The sequence below is a fragment of the Pleurodeles waltl genome, chromosome 12 (genome assembly GCF_031143425.1).
Source record: "Pleurodeles waltl isolate 20211129_DDA chromosome 12, aPleWal1.hap1.20221129, whole genome shotgun sequence".
Taxonomy (NCBI): domain Eukaryota; kingdom Metazoa; phylum Chordata; class Amphibia; order Caudata; family Salamandridae; genus Pleurodeles; species Pleurodeles waltl.
In genome coordinates this window covers 66,260,544-66,276,844 of record NC_090451.1, presented here as the reverse complement: position 1 = coordinate 66,276,844, position 16,301 = coordinate 66,260,544, and the positions used below count along the sequence as shown (strand labels likewise).

The 16,301-nt window shown below is 45.0% G+C and overlaps 1 protein-coding gene across 1 annotated transcript in view; it reads left to right on the top strand.

Moving 5' to 3' along the window:
• The window catches only part of PIAS4 (protein inhibitor of activated STAT 4), a 207,083-nt gene extending 192,130 nt beyond the window's left edge, over positions 1-14,953 (top strand). The window contains 1 exon segment of the mRNA XM_069216339.1: positions 12,333-14,953. Within this exon segment, the coding sequence (XP_069072440.1) occupies positions 12,333-12,547 (215 nt within the window). The 3' untranslated portion in view covers positions 12,548-14,953.
• Positions 14,954-16,301: the final 1,348 nt, after the last annotated feature.

Below are 16,301 nucleotides of genomic sequence, written 5' to 3'. Positions count from 1 at the left end.
AGAAAAACAAGGAGTAGTCACTGGCCAGTCAGGACAGCCCCTAAGGTGCCCTGAGCCGAGGTGACTCTGACTTTTAGAAATCCTCCATCTTGCAGATGGAGGATTCCCCCAATAGGGATAGGAATGTGACCCCCTCCCCTTGAGAGGAGGCACAAAGAGGGTGTACCCACCCTCAGGGCTAGTAGCCATTGGCTACTAACCCCCCAGACCTAAACACGCCCTTAAATTTAGTATTTAAGGGCTCCCCAGAACCTAGGCACTCAGATTCCTGCAGCCTAAGAAGAAGGGGACTGCTAAGCTGAAAAACCCTGCAGAGAAGACGGAGACACCAACTGCTTTGGCCCCAGCTCTACCGGCCTGTCTCCCCCCTTCTAAAGACACGGCTCTGTTCACCCAAGACTGCAACTTTGTAACAAAGGAGCAACTTTAAACCAACTTGCGATTCCCGCCGGAAGCGTGAAACTTGCTACTCTGCACCCGACGCCCCCGGCTTGACTTGTGGAGAACAAACACTTCAGGGAGGACTCCCCGGCGACTGCGAGACTGTGAGTAGCCAGAGTTGCCCCCACAGCGACGCCTGCAGAGGGAATCCCAAGGCTCCCCCTGACCGCGACTGCCTGTTCCCCAGATCCCGACGCCTGATAAAGACTCTGCACCTGCAGCCCCCAGGACCTGAAGGATCCGAACTCCAGTGCAGGAGTGACCCCTAGGAGGCCCTCTCCCTTGCCCAGGTGGTGGCTACCCCGAGGAGCCCCCCCTTGGCTGCCTGCTTCGCTGAAGAGACCCCTTGGTCTCCCATTGATTTCAATTGAAAACCCAACGCGTGTTTGCACACTGCACCCGGCCGCCCCCGTGCTGCTGAGGGTGTACTTTCTGTGCTGACTGGTGTCGTCCCCCCCCCCCCCGGTGCCCTACAAAACCCCCCTGTTCTGCCCTCCGAAGACGCAGGCACTTACCTGCTGGCAGACTGGAATCGGGGCACCCCCTTCTCCATTGAAGCCTATGCGTTTTGGGCACCACTTTGACCTCTGCACCTGACCGGCCCTGAGCTGCTGGTTTGGTTACTTTGGGGTTGCTCTGAACCACCAACGGTGGGCTACCTTGGACCCAAACTTGAACCCCGTAGGTGGTTTACTTACCTGCAAAAACTAACAAACTCTTACTCCCCCTAGGAACTGTGAAAATTGCACTGTCTAGTTTTAAAATAACTATATGTGATTTATATGAAAACTGTGTATGCTATTTTGATTATTCAAAGTTCCTAAAGTACCTACCTGCAGTACCTTTCATTTGAAGTATTGCATGTAAAATTTAAACCTGTGGTTCTTAAAATAAACTAAGAAAATATATTGTTCTATTCAAAAACCTATTGGCCTGGAATTGTCTGAGTGTGTTCCTCATTTATTGCTTGTGTGTGTACAACAAATGCTTAACACTACTCCTTTGATAAGCCTACTGCTCGACCACACTACCACAAAATAGAGCATTAGTATTATCTCTTTTTGCCACTATCTTACCTCTAAGGGGAACCCTTGGACCCTGTGCATGCTATTCCTTACTTTGAAATAGCACATACAGAGCCAACTTCCTACAGTACGTACATAGCCTTCTAATAGAGCAAACTGAGACAAACTGCCAGTACAGCGCATGCTGGGGGGTGGGTGGAAACTGCTAGCTCCTTAAAGAAGTGTATCTTGTGACCTAATGAACTCATAGCCTAGCAGGAACCCTTTCCTTTGTGAGGCCTTTACTGTAATACAATATTTTAAGCTCCCTATGCTAAGGGCTTACATTTTGCAGCTAGATCTTTCTTTAATTTGGCTAGCCCAGAATGAAAAACTGGGTCCTGCTTCATACTAGGGAGTTGCCTTACATAGTTGCAGTTTTTGCATTGGCTAGTTCCAATTAAAGTTATGTTAAATAAATAGAAGTGTTAGTATCCCCTGCTTGGTGGGAATATTTTAAGTCTATATTTCAGTGATGGTTCCTACAAAATCAGAGCTAGGATTACAAGTAACATTTCCTTCCTCTTGGCTAAAACGTTTAGGAAATGGGCTTCTGTTATATCACTTACGATATCCTGAGTTATAATTTGTTGGGTTTGGCAGCAGAACTGATTCCATGGCTACCTCTCTGAGCTCAAGTGGGTTTTGGCTACATTCATAGAATATTCCATCTGGTGCTTGTGACAGTAGAATAATCTTGCAGTAGTATTCCTTTTTTTGTCCAGTATTGAATCTTTCATAGATTCACATGCTTGAGTATTCCCCGTGTGTAAGGAAATGCCTTCCTTGGCATGGTTACCCCCTGATATTTTTGCCTTTTGTTGATGCCAGTTATTTATTGAAAGTGTGCTGGGACCCTGCTAACGAGGCCCCAGCTTCTTTGCCTAAACTGTACCTTGGTTCCCACAATTGGCACAGCCATGACACACAGATAAGTCCCTTGTAAATGGCACCCCTGGTACCAAGGGCCCTGTGACCAGGGAAGGTCTCTAAGGGCTGCAGCATGTCTTATGCCACCCTGGGGATCCCTTACTCAGCACATGCACACTGCCTCACAGCTTGTGTGCGCTGGTGGGGAGAAAATGACTAAGTCGACATGGCACTCCCCTCAGGGTGCCATGCCCACCTCACTGCCAGTGGCATAGGTAAGTTACCCCTCTAGCAGGCCTTACAGCCCTAAGGCAGGGTGCACTATACCACAGGTGAGGGGTTAAGTGCATGAACACTATGCCCCTACAGTGTCTACGCAAAACCTTAGACATTGTAAGTGCAGGGTAGCCATAAGAGTATATGGTCTGAGAGTCTGTCAAATACGAACTCCACAGCACCATAATGGCTACACTGAAAACTGGGAACTTTGGTATCAAACTTCTCAGCACAATAAATGCACACTGATGCCATTGTGGGATTTATTGTAAAATACACCCAGAGGGCATCTTAGAGATGCCTCCTGAATAACAGTCCGAGTGCTAGGCTGACCAGTTTCTGCCAGCCTGCCACAACCAGACGAGTTTCTGGCCATATGGGGTGAGTGCCTTTGTCACTCTGTGGCCCGGAACAAAGCCTCTCACTTCCACCTCCACCCTGAGGGAACTGTAACACCTGGCGGTGAGCCTCCAAGGCTCATGCCTTTTGTTGCAGCACCCCAGGGAATCCCAGCTACTGGAGATGCCGGCCCCTCACCCCCTCTCTTCCCCCCCCCCCCCCCCCCCCCCTCCTCCTTTTGGCAGCAAGGCTGGAGGAGATAATGAGGAAATGGAGGAGTCGCATACCAGTCAGGACAGCCCCAAAGGTGCCCTGAGCTGAGGAGGCCCCTGCCTTTAGAAATCCTCTGTATTGAGTTTGGAGGATTTCCCCAATAGGAATAGGAATGTGCCCCCCTCCCCTCAGGGAGGAGACACAAAGAGGGTGTAGCCACCCTCCAGGACAGTAGCCATTGGCTTTTGCCCCCAGACCTAAACACACCCCTAAATTTAGTATTTAGGGGCGACCCTGAACCCAGGAAATCCGATTCCTGCAACCTGAAGAAAGGACTGCTGACCTGAAAGCCCTGCAGAGATGACTGAGATGACAACTGACCAGTGACCTGCCCTGAACGACAAACTCCTGAGAACAGCGGCACTGTTCAAAAACTGCAACAACTTTGTAAATATTTTAGCAACTTCCAAAGAACTCTTTTCCCTCCGGAAGCGTGAGACTTCTTATTCTGCACCTGGCGCCCCTGGCTCGAGCTCCAGAGAACAAACACCACAGCGAGGACTCCCAGGTGAGTATGACGTGAGTACCCCCTTCTCCACCCCCACTCTCCAGTGATGCCTGAAGAGAGGTTCAAGAGGCTCACCCTGACCGCAACTGCCTGGTAACCAGGAACCCGACACCTGGACCCAGCACTGCACCCGCAGCCCCCAGGACCGAGAGTAACCACCTTCCAGTGCAGGACTGACAAGCAGGTGGCCCTCTTCCTAGCCCAGATGGTGGCTGGCCCGAGAAGCCCCCCTGTATCCTGCCTGCCTCGCCTAAGTTACCCCCGGGGTCCCTCCATTGCTTTCAATAGCAAACCAGACGCCTACTTTGCACGCTGCCCCTGTGCTGCTGAGGGTGTGTTTTGTGTGTGTTTGTGGGTCCACCCCACCCCCTGCTCTACAAAACCCTCCTGGTCTGCTCCCCGAGGATGCAGGTACTTACCTGCTATATCATCACTAATGGTGTGGGGTAGTAGGAACTGAAGATAAGACTAGGTCAGTCTTTTTTACAGTGGTGTTAATAAGGTCACTATAGATCCTCAGGTCGGGAAGTCATAGTTGGAAGAATGTCCAAGCTAGGGGGTGCTGTGTTGTCCTACAGGGGGAAGGGGGATTTCCCTTACGGACTAGGTGGTCTCACACACATAGTAGTATCTTGCTTCATCATATGACCACCTAGCCCCACCCAAGTAAGATGATACTACTTGGGCGGACTCGACCTCGTGGTTAAAAGAACCTGAGGGAGTGCTGAAATTAAACTGGCTGGATAGTTACATTGATCCAGAAAGGGTGAATAATAAAATTACCAAGCATGTCGCCAGGACAACACAGCACCCCCTAGCTTGGACATTCTTCCAACTATGACTTCCCGACCTGAGGATCTATAGTGACCTTATTAACACCACTGTAAAAAAGACTGACCTAGTCTTATCTTCAGTTCCTACTACCCCACACCATTAGTGATGATATAATTTCTCTAGGGAGGCGGTGTGGGCTAGCAACACTCCCATTGCTCTCCTTTTGTGTACATATGGTACTTACCTGCTTGCAGACTGGAACCGGAGCACTCCTTTTCTCCATAGGCACCTATGTGTTTTGGGCGCTCCTTTGACCTCTGCACCTTACCGCCCCTGTGTTGCTGGTGTGGTGACTTTAGGGGTTTCTTGAACCCCCAACGGTGGGCTGCCTATGCCCAGGAGACTGGTAGTGTAAGTGCTTTACTTACCTGAGAAACGTAACCAAACTTACTTTCCCCAGGAACTGTTGATTTTTGCACTGTCCATTTTTAAAATAGCTTATTGCCATTTTAACTAAAACTGTGTGTACTACTGCTTTGAATCAAAGTTCTATATTTATACTGAAGTACCTTGCATTTTATGTACTTACCTCAAATCTTGAATCTTGTGGTTCTAAAATAAATGAAGAAAATATATTTTTCTATATAAAAACTATTGGCCTGGAGTTAAGTCTTTGAGATAAGATCCACACAAACAATGCATATATTGCCTGTATTCGGATCATAAGGTAAAGGGCTGTAAAATTAGCTGCACGCTGTCTCAGAAGACAAAGGACAGGGAAGGTAGGCTTTTACTGTGGCTCTAGAAGCTGAAAACCAGAGAATGTCTTTTATCGGAGGAGGATAGCGACTATTCCTCAGAAGCCACAGCTTCAAGTAAGAGGAAAAATATGGAGGAAACATCCTTCAGAGCCACTTGCAAAAGTCAGTAAGAAATCCAAACATACTGACACTGGGGAATAAAGGAGACCTAAAGATCAACCATCAACCTCCAAGCAGCATAAGCCTATCCGTAAAGTTAGGTCTGTGCCCAAAACTCCTTCCCTGAAGGAAACTATTCTTAAATATATTTCAAAGTCTACCCCATTGATGACTTAGACAAAAAAGTCTGAGTCAGCGATGATAAAAACAGTCCGTAACAACGATAATAGCAACACCGACGTTTACAACACCAAGTTCTCCAATGATAGTTTCCTCATCACCTCTTTTGTCGATGACAATGGCAACAGTAAAAAGGTTTTCAAATGCTGCCCAGCGGAGGCTCCGTCGACGACAGCCTACCTGAATTTGACATAGACAGAGAAAACAATGTTGGCGACACAAGACTCGCCTGTGATGGCCTTGTTGATGAGGCTGTCAACTAAGGCACCCTCAATGGAGAAGAGCTCGTCGATGGAGCTACTTTTTTCATCAACGATGACACAGTCGACTGTGGCTGTCTCGTTGATGAAGATCCCGTAGATGAGCCCATCGAGAGTTCCGGACTCGTAAATGACGATGCTACATCGATGGCCTTCCAGTCTGTAGAGCAACTTTCTCCAACAAAATCGTTGATAGCAATGGGGGGAAAAAAATCTGAAACACCAGCTACGCAATATAAAAGGTCGTTTCCACCGCTATCTCTCATACCATTGAAAGACAAGTCATCACATTCCACAATTCTGCCTATCCATACATCATCAAGTAAGGTTCTGCCTTACCCACCTCTTGGACGATGGTGGGGATTCTGAAGATGACGGGCCTTTTGGCACAGCTAGTAGGCCATCTCAGCTTAGGGTTAAATTCCAGGATTTTGGTGAGGAGGACGACGACAACGAACAGTATCAGGAGTATTACAGGGCAGGTGAACAAGCAGAACCAGTCCATCAGGAGTATTCAGAATATCAACAGGAGCAGTCTATTCCTATGTCAACATCTCTAATAACAAATCTTCAGAGTATGCTTCTGGATTACTACCATAGATTCCCTTCAGCTCCTGCAACACCTATCGCAGAAGAAGCACCTCCGGTACAGCTCTTTCAGTCACCTACACCGTTACCAGGACCCACTCCATTAGTCTCTTTACCTTTTGCTTCCACACAGGGGTAACAACGGAGTTAACACAGCCCCTGGTTAAGGATGTGCCATTGTCAGATGAGGACAGGGAACAAGGAGTGCTAAGAGACATGACGGCTGATCAGGATGAGTGGGATGACTATCTTATTCCCACCCCCTCTCCACCTCCAGCAGCACCAGTGGATTTTCCACCAGGAGATATTGGTGGATTTCACATTTTAATGGAACATGCAGCCAAGAGATTTGAACTGCAGCCATTAACAAGGGAGACATTGTTTCCTTTACGACTTTAAAGAACCGGCAAAGAAATCGTAAGGGCCATTCTTAAAATTGATTTCATTTGGCAAGAAGGTCTAAAAGCCATGAAGAACCCAGCCACTGACTCTAGTCATTCCACGTTTAGATAAAAATTATAAGGCGCCAGACAATTCTCAAACTTTCCATATCGGTTGGCCAAAACCAGGTTTGGTGATGTCGCAGGCAGCACATCGACGTTCGAAACCCCCAACACCAATATCCTCTCCTCCAGGTAAAGAGGGACGTAAGCTGGATAGCATTGGGAAGAGATTCTCCACTAGCCCATTATGACCACTAAATGTGGTTGGACATGGCGGCGTACATAGACTTATTACCTGAAGATGCGTAAATAGAGGTATGTAAGATCTTGCAATAGGGTGAACGAGTGTCAGCGGAAATGTTCTACTGTGCCATAGACGTTTCCACTACGGGATTCAGGCAATTAACAGGGTCTGCAGTGCTCCACAGACGGGGAGAGTTGAAGTCCACCTCCTTCTGCCCAGAAATCCAGACGAAAATCCAGGACATGCCATTTGATGGGGAGTCATTGTTCGGCAAGCATAGATGATGTCCTGTAATCGATAGACAGACACGACCTGGTCCCTAGGCACCCTTCGGTTTCAGAAACAACCCGTTAGAGGAGGGAGAGGAAGCTATTTATTTCGAGCAGATTACTAACTATGTAGACAGTACCAGTCTGCACAAACACAGTACCGTCAACCTTACGGACAGCAGCAATATATGCAACTTCCAACTGTGGCATATAAACACATTACCATACAATAGGTTAACTATGACTTACCAAAGATACTGACTACCTCATTAGCATATCGAATCGGAGGCCAGTTAGTAAATCGTTTCCGGTAATGGTCCAAAATAACTTCTGACAGGTGGGTGCTGGAGGTCATCTTGAGAGGAAATTCGCTGGAGTTTTGATAAAAACCTTTGAATACCCCACTGTAGGGCCCCTGCTGCCTCGGTTGAAACAACTCTTAAAAGAAATAGCCAACATGTTGGAAAAAAAGGAGCGTTGGAGATCATGCCAAAGCACCAGAGGGGAATAGGATTCTTCTCACGCTTCTTTCTTTTCAGAGAGCCCTCGGAAGAATGGCGTTCTATACTCGACCTTCGGAAGCTAAATAGTTTTCTAAAGAAGCAAACTTTTCCTATTGTCACGCTTCAGGATATACTACAACTCAACAACAGATTACATGACATCATTAGATCCTCAGGATGCGTTCTTCCATATACTAATACACCCAGCTCATCACAAATTCCGCCACTTCCAGGTAGCCGGTATCCTTTTTCAGTTCAGGGTTTTGCCATTAGGACTTAAATATGCCTCAGAATCTTCAAAAAGATGTTAACCCCGGTGGCAGCTCATTTCAGGCAACCGGGGGTCCAGGTATTCCCATACTTGGACGAATGGCTCATAAAAGCTTCTACATCACAGCAGCAACAGTCAGTTGCCTTTTATTAACAGATTATGTCTCACAACCAATTATCAAACGTTACAACTCAAACAAGACTAACTTTCTTGGGGAGCATTCTGCACACGGTAAAGAACAAGACCTTTCCCCTCCAAGGACAGATAAGCAAAGATTCATTGACTAGTAATCAAACTTAACAAAAAGTCAGTTTCTGTCCGGATGTACACATTGTTCATGGGAAATGATGAACTTGTGCATTCTGCTGGTTCCAAATTGTTGCTTACGGCTGTGGCTGCTTTAAGAACAACTAGATGAGCAGTGGGTCAAGACACAGGGCTTGTTCAACGATCATTCAAATTACACCAACAATGAAATTAGAAATTTTGTGGTGGGCACAGCCCTCAAACCTAGCGGTAGGGCTTGGATACCCACAAGAAATCCTAGATTTCATCATAACAGATGCGTCACCAAAAGGCTAGGGTGCCCACCTCCAGGATTTAAAGATCAGTGGAAAATGGTCCACAGAGGAGAAGAAACTTCACATCAACAAGCTGGAACTCAGGGCTATTGCTTTAGCATTGAAAGCCTTTCTTCCCAAGGTCACAGGCTTGTTGGTCCTCATTCGAACAGACAATACAACCAGTATGTTCTATCTAAACAAACAAGGAGAAACCCGCTCTCAAGCGCTCTCTGCTAAGGCACAACACATCTGGAACTGGACACTTCAGCATCATTTATCCTTCCGAGTGGAGCATGTGCCAGAGGTATCCAATCTTCTTGCAGACTGGTTAAGCTGGACCACCATTCCATACTAGGAATGGGAACTACATCGACACACTGAACAAAGCTATTCCTGCAGTGGGGCAAACCAATCCTGGATCTGTTTGCAACGAGGAACAAGAAATGCCTGTTCTTTGCAAGCTGGCATCCCCCAAAAGTGATCATTGGGGGTGGGGGGAATGCGTTTTCGATGCAGTGGTCAGGGGTATATGCCTATGCCTTTCCACCAATTCCACTGATCTCAATGGTGATCGAGTTGTAGAGAGAACCTTGCAGACTCCTCATAGCTCCCAGGTGGCCTGGACAATTCTGGTTCACTGAACGTCTTCTCAATGAGCAGCCTCATCTACAACTCGAGATAACAGCAGACTTGCTGACAATGAACCAGGTCCAGATACAGCATCCAGACCCAACATCACTGCACTTATCGGCACGGATCCTGAATTCAATGAGTTCTCATCATTAGTCATTCCAGCAGATTGCATGGAGATACTAGCCGAAGCAAAGGCAGAAACAACAAACACCTATAAATTAAAATGGAAACACTTCTGCCTTTTGGTGCGTATTCTCGGACATCCATCCACTCACAGCACTGCCAGAATGAGTTCTTTGTATTTGCTACACTTGGCGAAACCTGGACTCTCATTCCTCAATAAAAAATCACCTGGTGACGATTTCAAGATTCAGACGTACCAATAATGCACCATCCTTGTTCTCTTCTCATATAATTAAACAATTCCTCAAGGGACTCTTGAGAGCCTTTCCACCTGTTTGAAAACCCCCACCATCGTGGTATCTCAACATAGTTCACATAGTGGCTTCATAGGCTGCCCTAGGACTGATTTATAGATCAGAACTAAAAATACCCTGCCTGGAAAACAGCAATACTTTTGACTCTCACTTCTGCTAAGAGGGTAAGCCATATACAGGCTTTTACTGTCAAACAAGCCTTCTGACAATTCACAGCAGACTCTGTTATCCTGCGAACAAACCCTAAGTTCATCCCAAAAGTTCCATCGGATTTCCATTTAAATGAACTATTGGTTCTCAGAACTTTTTTCCCAAATCCACAGACCCCAGCAGAGAAAGCTCTACACTCGACATCAAACGATGCCTCAAGTTCTATTTGCACAAGACTCATCACATAAAATCAGACCAGTTATTTTTAGCATATGAAGGTATCAGAAAAGGTTTTCAGCAACCAGACAGACTGTTGCTAGATGGATTGCTGCTACTGTACAGTTTTGCCATGCGCAAGTTGGTAAACTTTTACAAGACAGGGTAAGAGCCCACTCTATCAGGGCCCTGGCTACATCAACGGCTCTTTTTGCTGGAGTACCAATTCAGCACATCTGCAGGGCGATGACTTGGTCCAGCAGGCATATATTCACAAAACATTATTGCCTGGAGGAGAGCCATAAGACGGATACGGCTGTGGGGCAGGCAGTGCTAAGACATCTTTTTGACTAAGGTCGGCCTTTCTTTTTCCCTTCATCCACTAATTGTGTTTATCAATGACAAACATATCTTTTATCTTACTGTATTGCTTGTTACTCTGATTCGTGCATGTGAATCTGTGAAAGATCCAACACTGGAGAAATGTTTTTTTTACTTACCTGTAACTGTAGTCCTCCAGTATTGGAATCTTTCATAGATTCACATGCGATCCACCCTCCTCCACTTGGTCTCCCCTCACTCATAAGTAGTAAAAGCACAGTATTGTTCGAAAATCAGAGGGAAACCACATCTGTTGGGAGTGTTCTAGAGGAAATAGGTGTCTGAACAATGCATACTGGAACCATCCATGCCTAAACACGGTCGGAACCACGACTGCCTTTACCACGACTGCCTTTACCACGACTGCCTTTACCACGACTGCCTTTACCACGACTGCCTTTACCACGACTGCCTTTACCACGACTGCCTTTACCACGACTGCCTTTACCACGACTGCCTTTACCACGACTGCCTTTACCACGACTGCCTTTACCACGACTGCCTTTACCACGACTGCCTTTACCACGACTTGTCGTTGTAAAGGCATTCCTGGGAAAGGCATGCGTGAATGGCATGTATGGTTCCAGCATGCAACTCCCCCCAACCCCCATCCCTAAAACACTTGTACCCCAACCCCCATTCCTAAAAACAATCCTACCACTACCCTAACCCTAAAACTACCCCACCCCTTAAACTACCGTGACCCCCACCCTCCTAAAATCTAAACTACCCCACCCCTAAAAACACCACAACCCCGCCCCTAAAACTACAGTGATCCTGCCCCTAAAACTACAGTGATCCCTCACCCCAAACCTAAACTACACTGACCCCCACACCTAAAACTACGGTTATCCCCCCTAAAAAGTAATCTACCCCAACCCTGCTACTAAAAATAACCCGAACCCACCCGTAAAACTATCGCAACCAACCCCGCACCTAAGACGGCCCCACTTACCTGATTGCGTCCAATGCAGCTGACTCCCTTCTGTGCCTTAACCATGCATGTATGTTCGTTTATCACGAGTGGTTAAGGCACAGAACAAGGAAGTCCTGGTTAATGAAAGCGTTGTTGACTATTTCGTTGTTTGTGAGTTGTGCTTGGGGATGTTTCCCTTCTAGAGGGTGCCGTCAAGATTGGGGCTTTTTTTTAGAAAAGGAAGTAAATAGGCTAATGAACGGAATTTACATTGCCGTTCTAGCTTATGATACTGAGATATACTGCTTTTACAAAGGTACCCTGGGACTCCCACTTCAGGGAATAATCAAGCATGTGAATCTATGAAAGATACCAATACTGGAGCGCTACAGTTACAGATAAGTAACTTATTTTCTTACACAGCGCCTGTAGTCGTAAGTTGTTAGTCCCCTGAGTCTCTTCATTTGAGGTATTCCAACTACAGGTATTCTACTGCAGTGTGGTGTGTATGGACGTGTGTGAGTGCATTTGTCTCAAACTGTGCTTTCTTCATGCTTTTCTAATTGGTTTCCAAGTGGCAGTTAATCTTTGGACATAAGTTTGAGACTACTACGATAAATTAAAAGAAAGGTCAGGCCTTTTTTCAGGGAATCGGCCCAAAAAAAGAAAACAGAACATAGTTGGACATTATCCGGTGTGTCTCTGTTAAATAATGAATTGCAGTTTTGCCATTCTCCAGTCCAAGCATATGTTATGTTTATTTTTCTGTTTAATCAGTCAGTAGATAAATTTTAAACTTTTCTGTTACCACAGGTTCCATGGATGTGAATGGACAAGTCCTCCCTCTCACCGGTGGTGGTGGCAGCAGCAGTAGCAGCAGCAGCACCAGCGGCAACTGTGACAGCGGGAAGCCCAATGCCGAAGTGGTGGATTTAACACTGGACAGTTCCTCTTCCTCTGATGAGGATGATGAAGGGCCTCCCCACAAGAGACGCAACTTTGAGAAAGGCTTACTGTCTGCCTGCTGATTGCCAGACAGTGTGGGACAGGCCTGTGGAAAGACTTGACTATTCTGGTGCTTCTTAAACCAGAATTGGGGACGTTATTCCTCTCTGCCTCCCCCTTTGTTTGATCTCCAGGTTCAACTGCTACACCCGGCCCGTGTTTTATTTCTTTTCCCAGGTTTTATTTTAAAACAATCTGCTTCTTGTTGTGAAGCTCTTCCTTCCGATGGAACACAGGTACCGAGACACCAGAGCATTTTATTTTGCACCTGCTTCGGGGCTTTCTGGGTGACAACTGGAGGAGTGTAGTTGACCAACAGGGCATGGGTAGATGTAGGTTGTTTGGTGAAAAACAAAGCAACACAGTTTTCTACTTTTCTTGTGTGGCCAGTGGTAGGGGACGTGGATGGTTCACAGTGAACTGCATCTCTTGGCTGACATTCTTCCAATGCCCCATTTTGTTAAGGACCATACCTGTGCTGTGCTGTGCTGCACTACTGATGTGCACTCAGTGAGTAGATTTAAAACCAGTAAAGGCTGGCATGGTTTCATAAGGCCAGTGTTTTTTAGTTATACCCAGTGGGGACATGTTTTTGTTCAGAAGCTCCTTTTTAGAGCGGTGGACTGCATGAAGGTAAACTCTGGGAGGATGCGTAGTCTCTGGAGTGAAAGGGAGGTTCTGCTAAAGCATAACCAATTTATTCCAGAGGATTCTAAGATTATATTTACTTTTTCAAGCATTTTGAAGAAACAGTTAAGCATATTAAGGGTGTGGGAGAAGTGTCCTGGAAGACTTGGAGCTTAGGGTGGGAGGGAAAGAGGTTGAGAGAAATTAAGAGGGCAACTGTTTATCAGAAAGTTTGTTTAGGGCCAACACTTTTAATTTACAGTGCAATAACATGGCATTTTGGTAGTTGAGGAAGTGTGAATGCTGATTCTTTAAAAACAAACAAAAAAAGCCTTGGCTGCTGCTAAAATGTGCTTGTCTGGGCACTAGGCCTTCAAATTCAAATGTGATTAATTTCCAGTGATGTTTGGTGGCAAAGGAGAAGTCAGTCATTTCAGGCGTGTAGGCAGAAAATGAGTTTGCATCCATCTACCTCGGTAACTCCAAATGCAGGATATTTTCAGCGATGCATTTTGCCTCAACACATTGCTTTCAGTATAACCTGAGGCTCAAGGCATTAGAACTCTGTGCACATTTAGTAACCAATCCAATTCAAGGCTGCTCTCCCTTCATCTAGCCAAATGCTACCAGAAGACTCTGCAATAAATTGAGCTCCATTTTCTGTTATTTTGTAAGATTTCTGTAATTGACAGCATATTGCATTTGCTGAGTTTATGCCAGCTGGGTTTAACCAGGTTCATAGCGCAGTTGGGTTTATAGCAGCCAGTAGAATGGAATGAACAAGTAGGTGGTGCCCTTTACAGTTTTTTGTGACACTGCACATAGCCTACCCCATTGTAAGGGGACCTGTAGTGTTTTGATTCCTATCCTTTTGCCACTTGGTCATATTCAGTACCCGTCTTAAGTATCATCTAAGATGACATTGCATATCCAGTTCTTTGATGCAATTCCTTTGTTAGTGGGCTAAATCAAAACCATGCCTTTTTCGTTCAAGATATGTCCTTGAGCCATCCGATTTACATTATTTGAAATCCCAGTTATGCTGTGCTTCTATGCACCATACATTAAAAGCACCAGTTCCTTCTGTAATATTTTTCTCACCTCATTGAGGCATTTTACAGCATGGATGTTTACCTTCCCGCCATTACCTTCATATTAAATTTGTCATTTTCAGCTGATGAACTTCCTATCGCTCGTGCAATCTCAATATAGGACACATAGCGCTGTAATGTAAGAAGACTTCGATCTGAAAGTTACTTTTACTAGTTGGTTGTAAGCTCTTAAAAGTAAATACACAAATTGGCCAGGAGTGCTCAAGACACACTATCGAACCTCCTGTCTGGCATGTTTACTTGCATCTTGGGTTCAATAAACGCTTGCAGGCTTGCCTAATCAGGACTACTGTTTAGGAGAACTTTAATCTGACCCTTTTTCTCCAAGCTTTTGAATTTATCAGACCTCTGTCCTAATTATCATTTTCCTTCTGGTATTTTAAAGAGTTCTGCCCGTATGTGTACTAGATATCAAACTATTGGGAATGACTACTAAAGAACCTTGGTTGGATAGCTACTGGTGTCCGAAATCCATCAGGGTTGACAGACATTCCCTTTAGAGTTTCTAGACTATCATTTGTAGACAGTTAACTCATCCACACTGGTTCCATTTGTCCACATTGGTGTAAAACAGGACCCAACCTCTGCTGCTACTTTCAGCTCACTTGCAATCTAATTGTACCGTGCAAACCAGCAAATAATGTTACAGCACTCTAGTTGTATTCATTAAACCAGCACTTGAATGTGCCAGACTGCCTGTCATTCTTCTTTTCCTTTGAAACGCGTTGATCACTTCATGTGCACATTTTATATGTTTTTCTTTCCTTGCGATTCTAATATGCCTTGATCCCAAGATTGCTTCTGCCACAGTTTTGTGCAATGGCTTGACAGTTAAGAAACTGATGTGCAGTTTTCAGCTGTTTCTATAGATTGTCTTTGGGTCTATCCATCCATGCTACTCAGAGCTCATACTTCTTAAACTGCACCCAAACACCTCCCTATACTGTTATGGAAGCAGCACTTAAGAGCCGCTTGAGGTGATAGTTGTTGTGTACTAGCATAGTCTTAGCATCTTTGACACTGCAGCCTTTGTCGGCAGTGACAAGGTAGTTTGACATAGTAAATACTGCAACTATAACTCAAAATATTGCTACTGCTGTAACTAGTTAGTGGTGTAGCTGTGATACAAATGGGATATTTAATAAACTACTCCTTGTAAAGAGGCTTTTTTTAATGCACTAGATTCTAAACCTTTGGGACGTGTGCAATCGATGATGAGAATTGCACACTTTTTTTTTAATCAGAAAAAATGAATTCTTTCCCTAAAGCTATTGAAACGGAGAGATCTGATCTATACACATTTCAGTAAAGATTTTTTAATAGCCCCATTTGTGTTGATCCCTTTTTTCCTTAAATACATATTTGCATTTATGAAAGTGGAATTCCACTTTGAGCGCTCAGAGCAAATCTGTCTCCTAATAATATTTAGTAGAGCTGAGTTTTATTCATCCTCATCCCACTAGTGCCACACTCCTCACCTCCCGATCATTAAAAAACTTGCTGGAATTTAACATGTAAGACCCATGGAGTCTGCTGTCTTAAACGGGAGTATCGAACGCGCCAAAAAAATCCTTTTATCCATTTGTCTAAACGTCCTTTAATATCCACCAATTCTCTATTTTCATAGGGGTGCTGTTTAGATTGCATCCCATTGTTTTAAATACCCTGACCTTTGATTCAAATTCCTCCTAAGGTCCAGTGGTTTGAAGAGCCCAAATAATAGTGTAGCGTGGTGGTGTCATTTTCAACTCTTCATTGATGTAAAAAAAAAAAAAACTACATTTTTCAAAGTAATATTTTTAAATCTAAAACAATTGAAGTTTTTGGTCCACTAGTAATTGATGTGACTTTGAATGCAACTGCAAAGAAACCTTTACTCCATATCTGGCATGCTATGTGAGATGCAAGTGAAGGCTGCAGTGGAATTTCAAAGAAGCCTTTCCCCCTTTAAGAATGTTTTGAAAATATTTTTAGTTGTAAACTGTTTTCTGTGGCAGATAAGGAAAAGAGAAAATATTCAGAATAGATTAATCTTTTT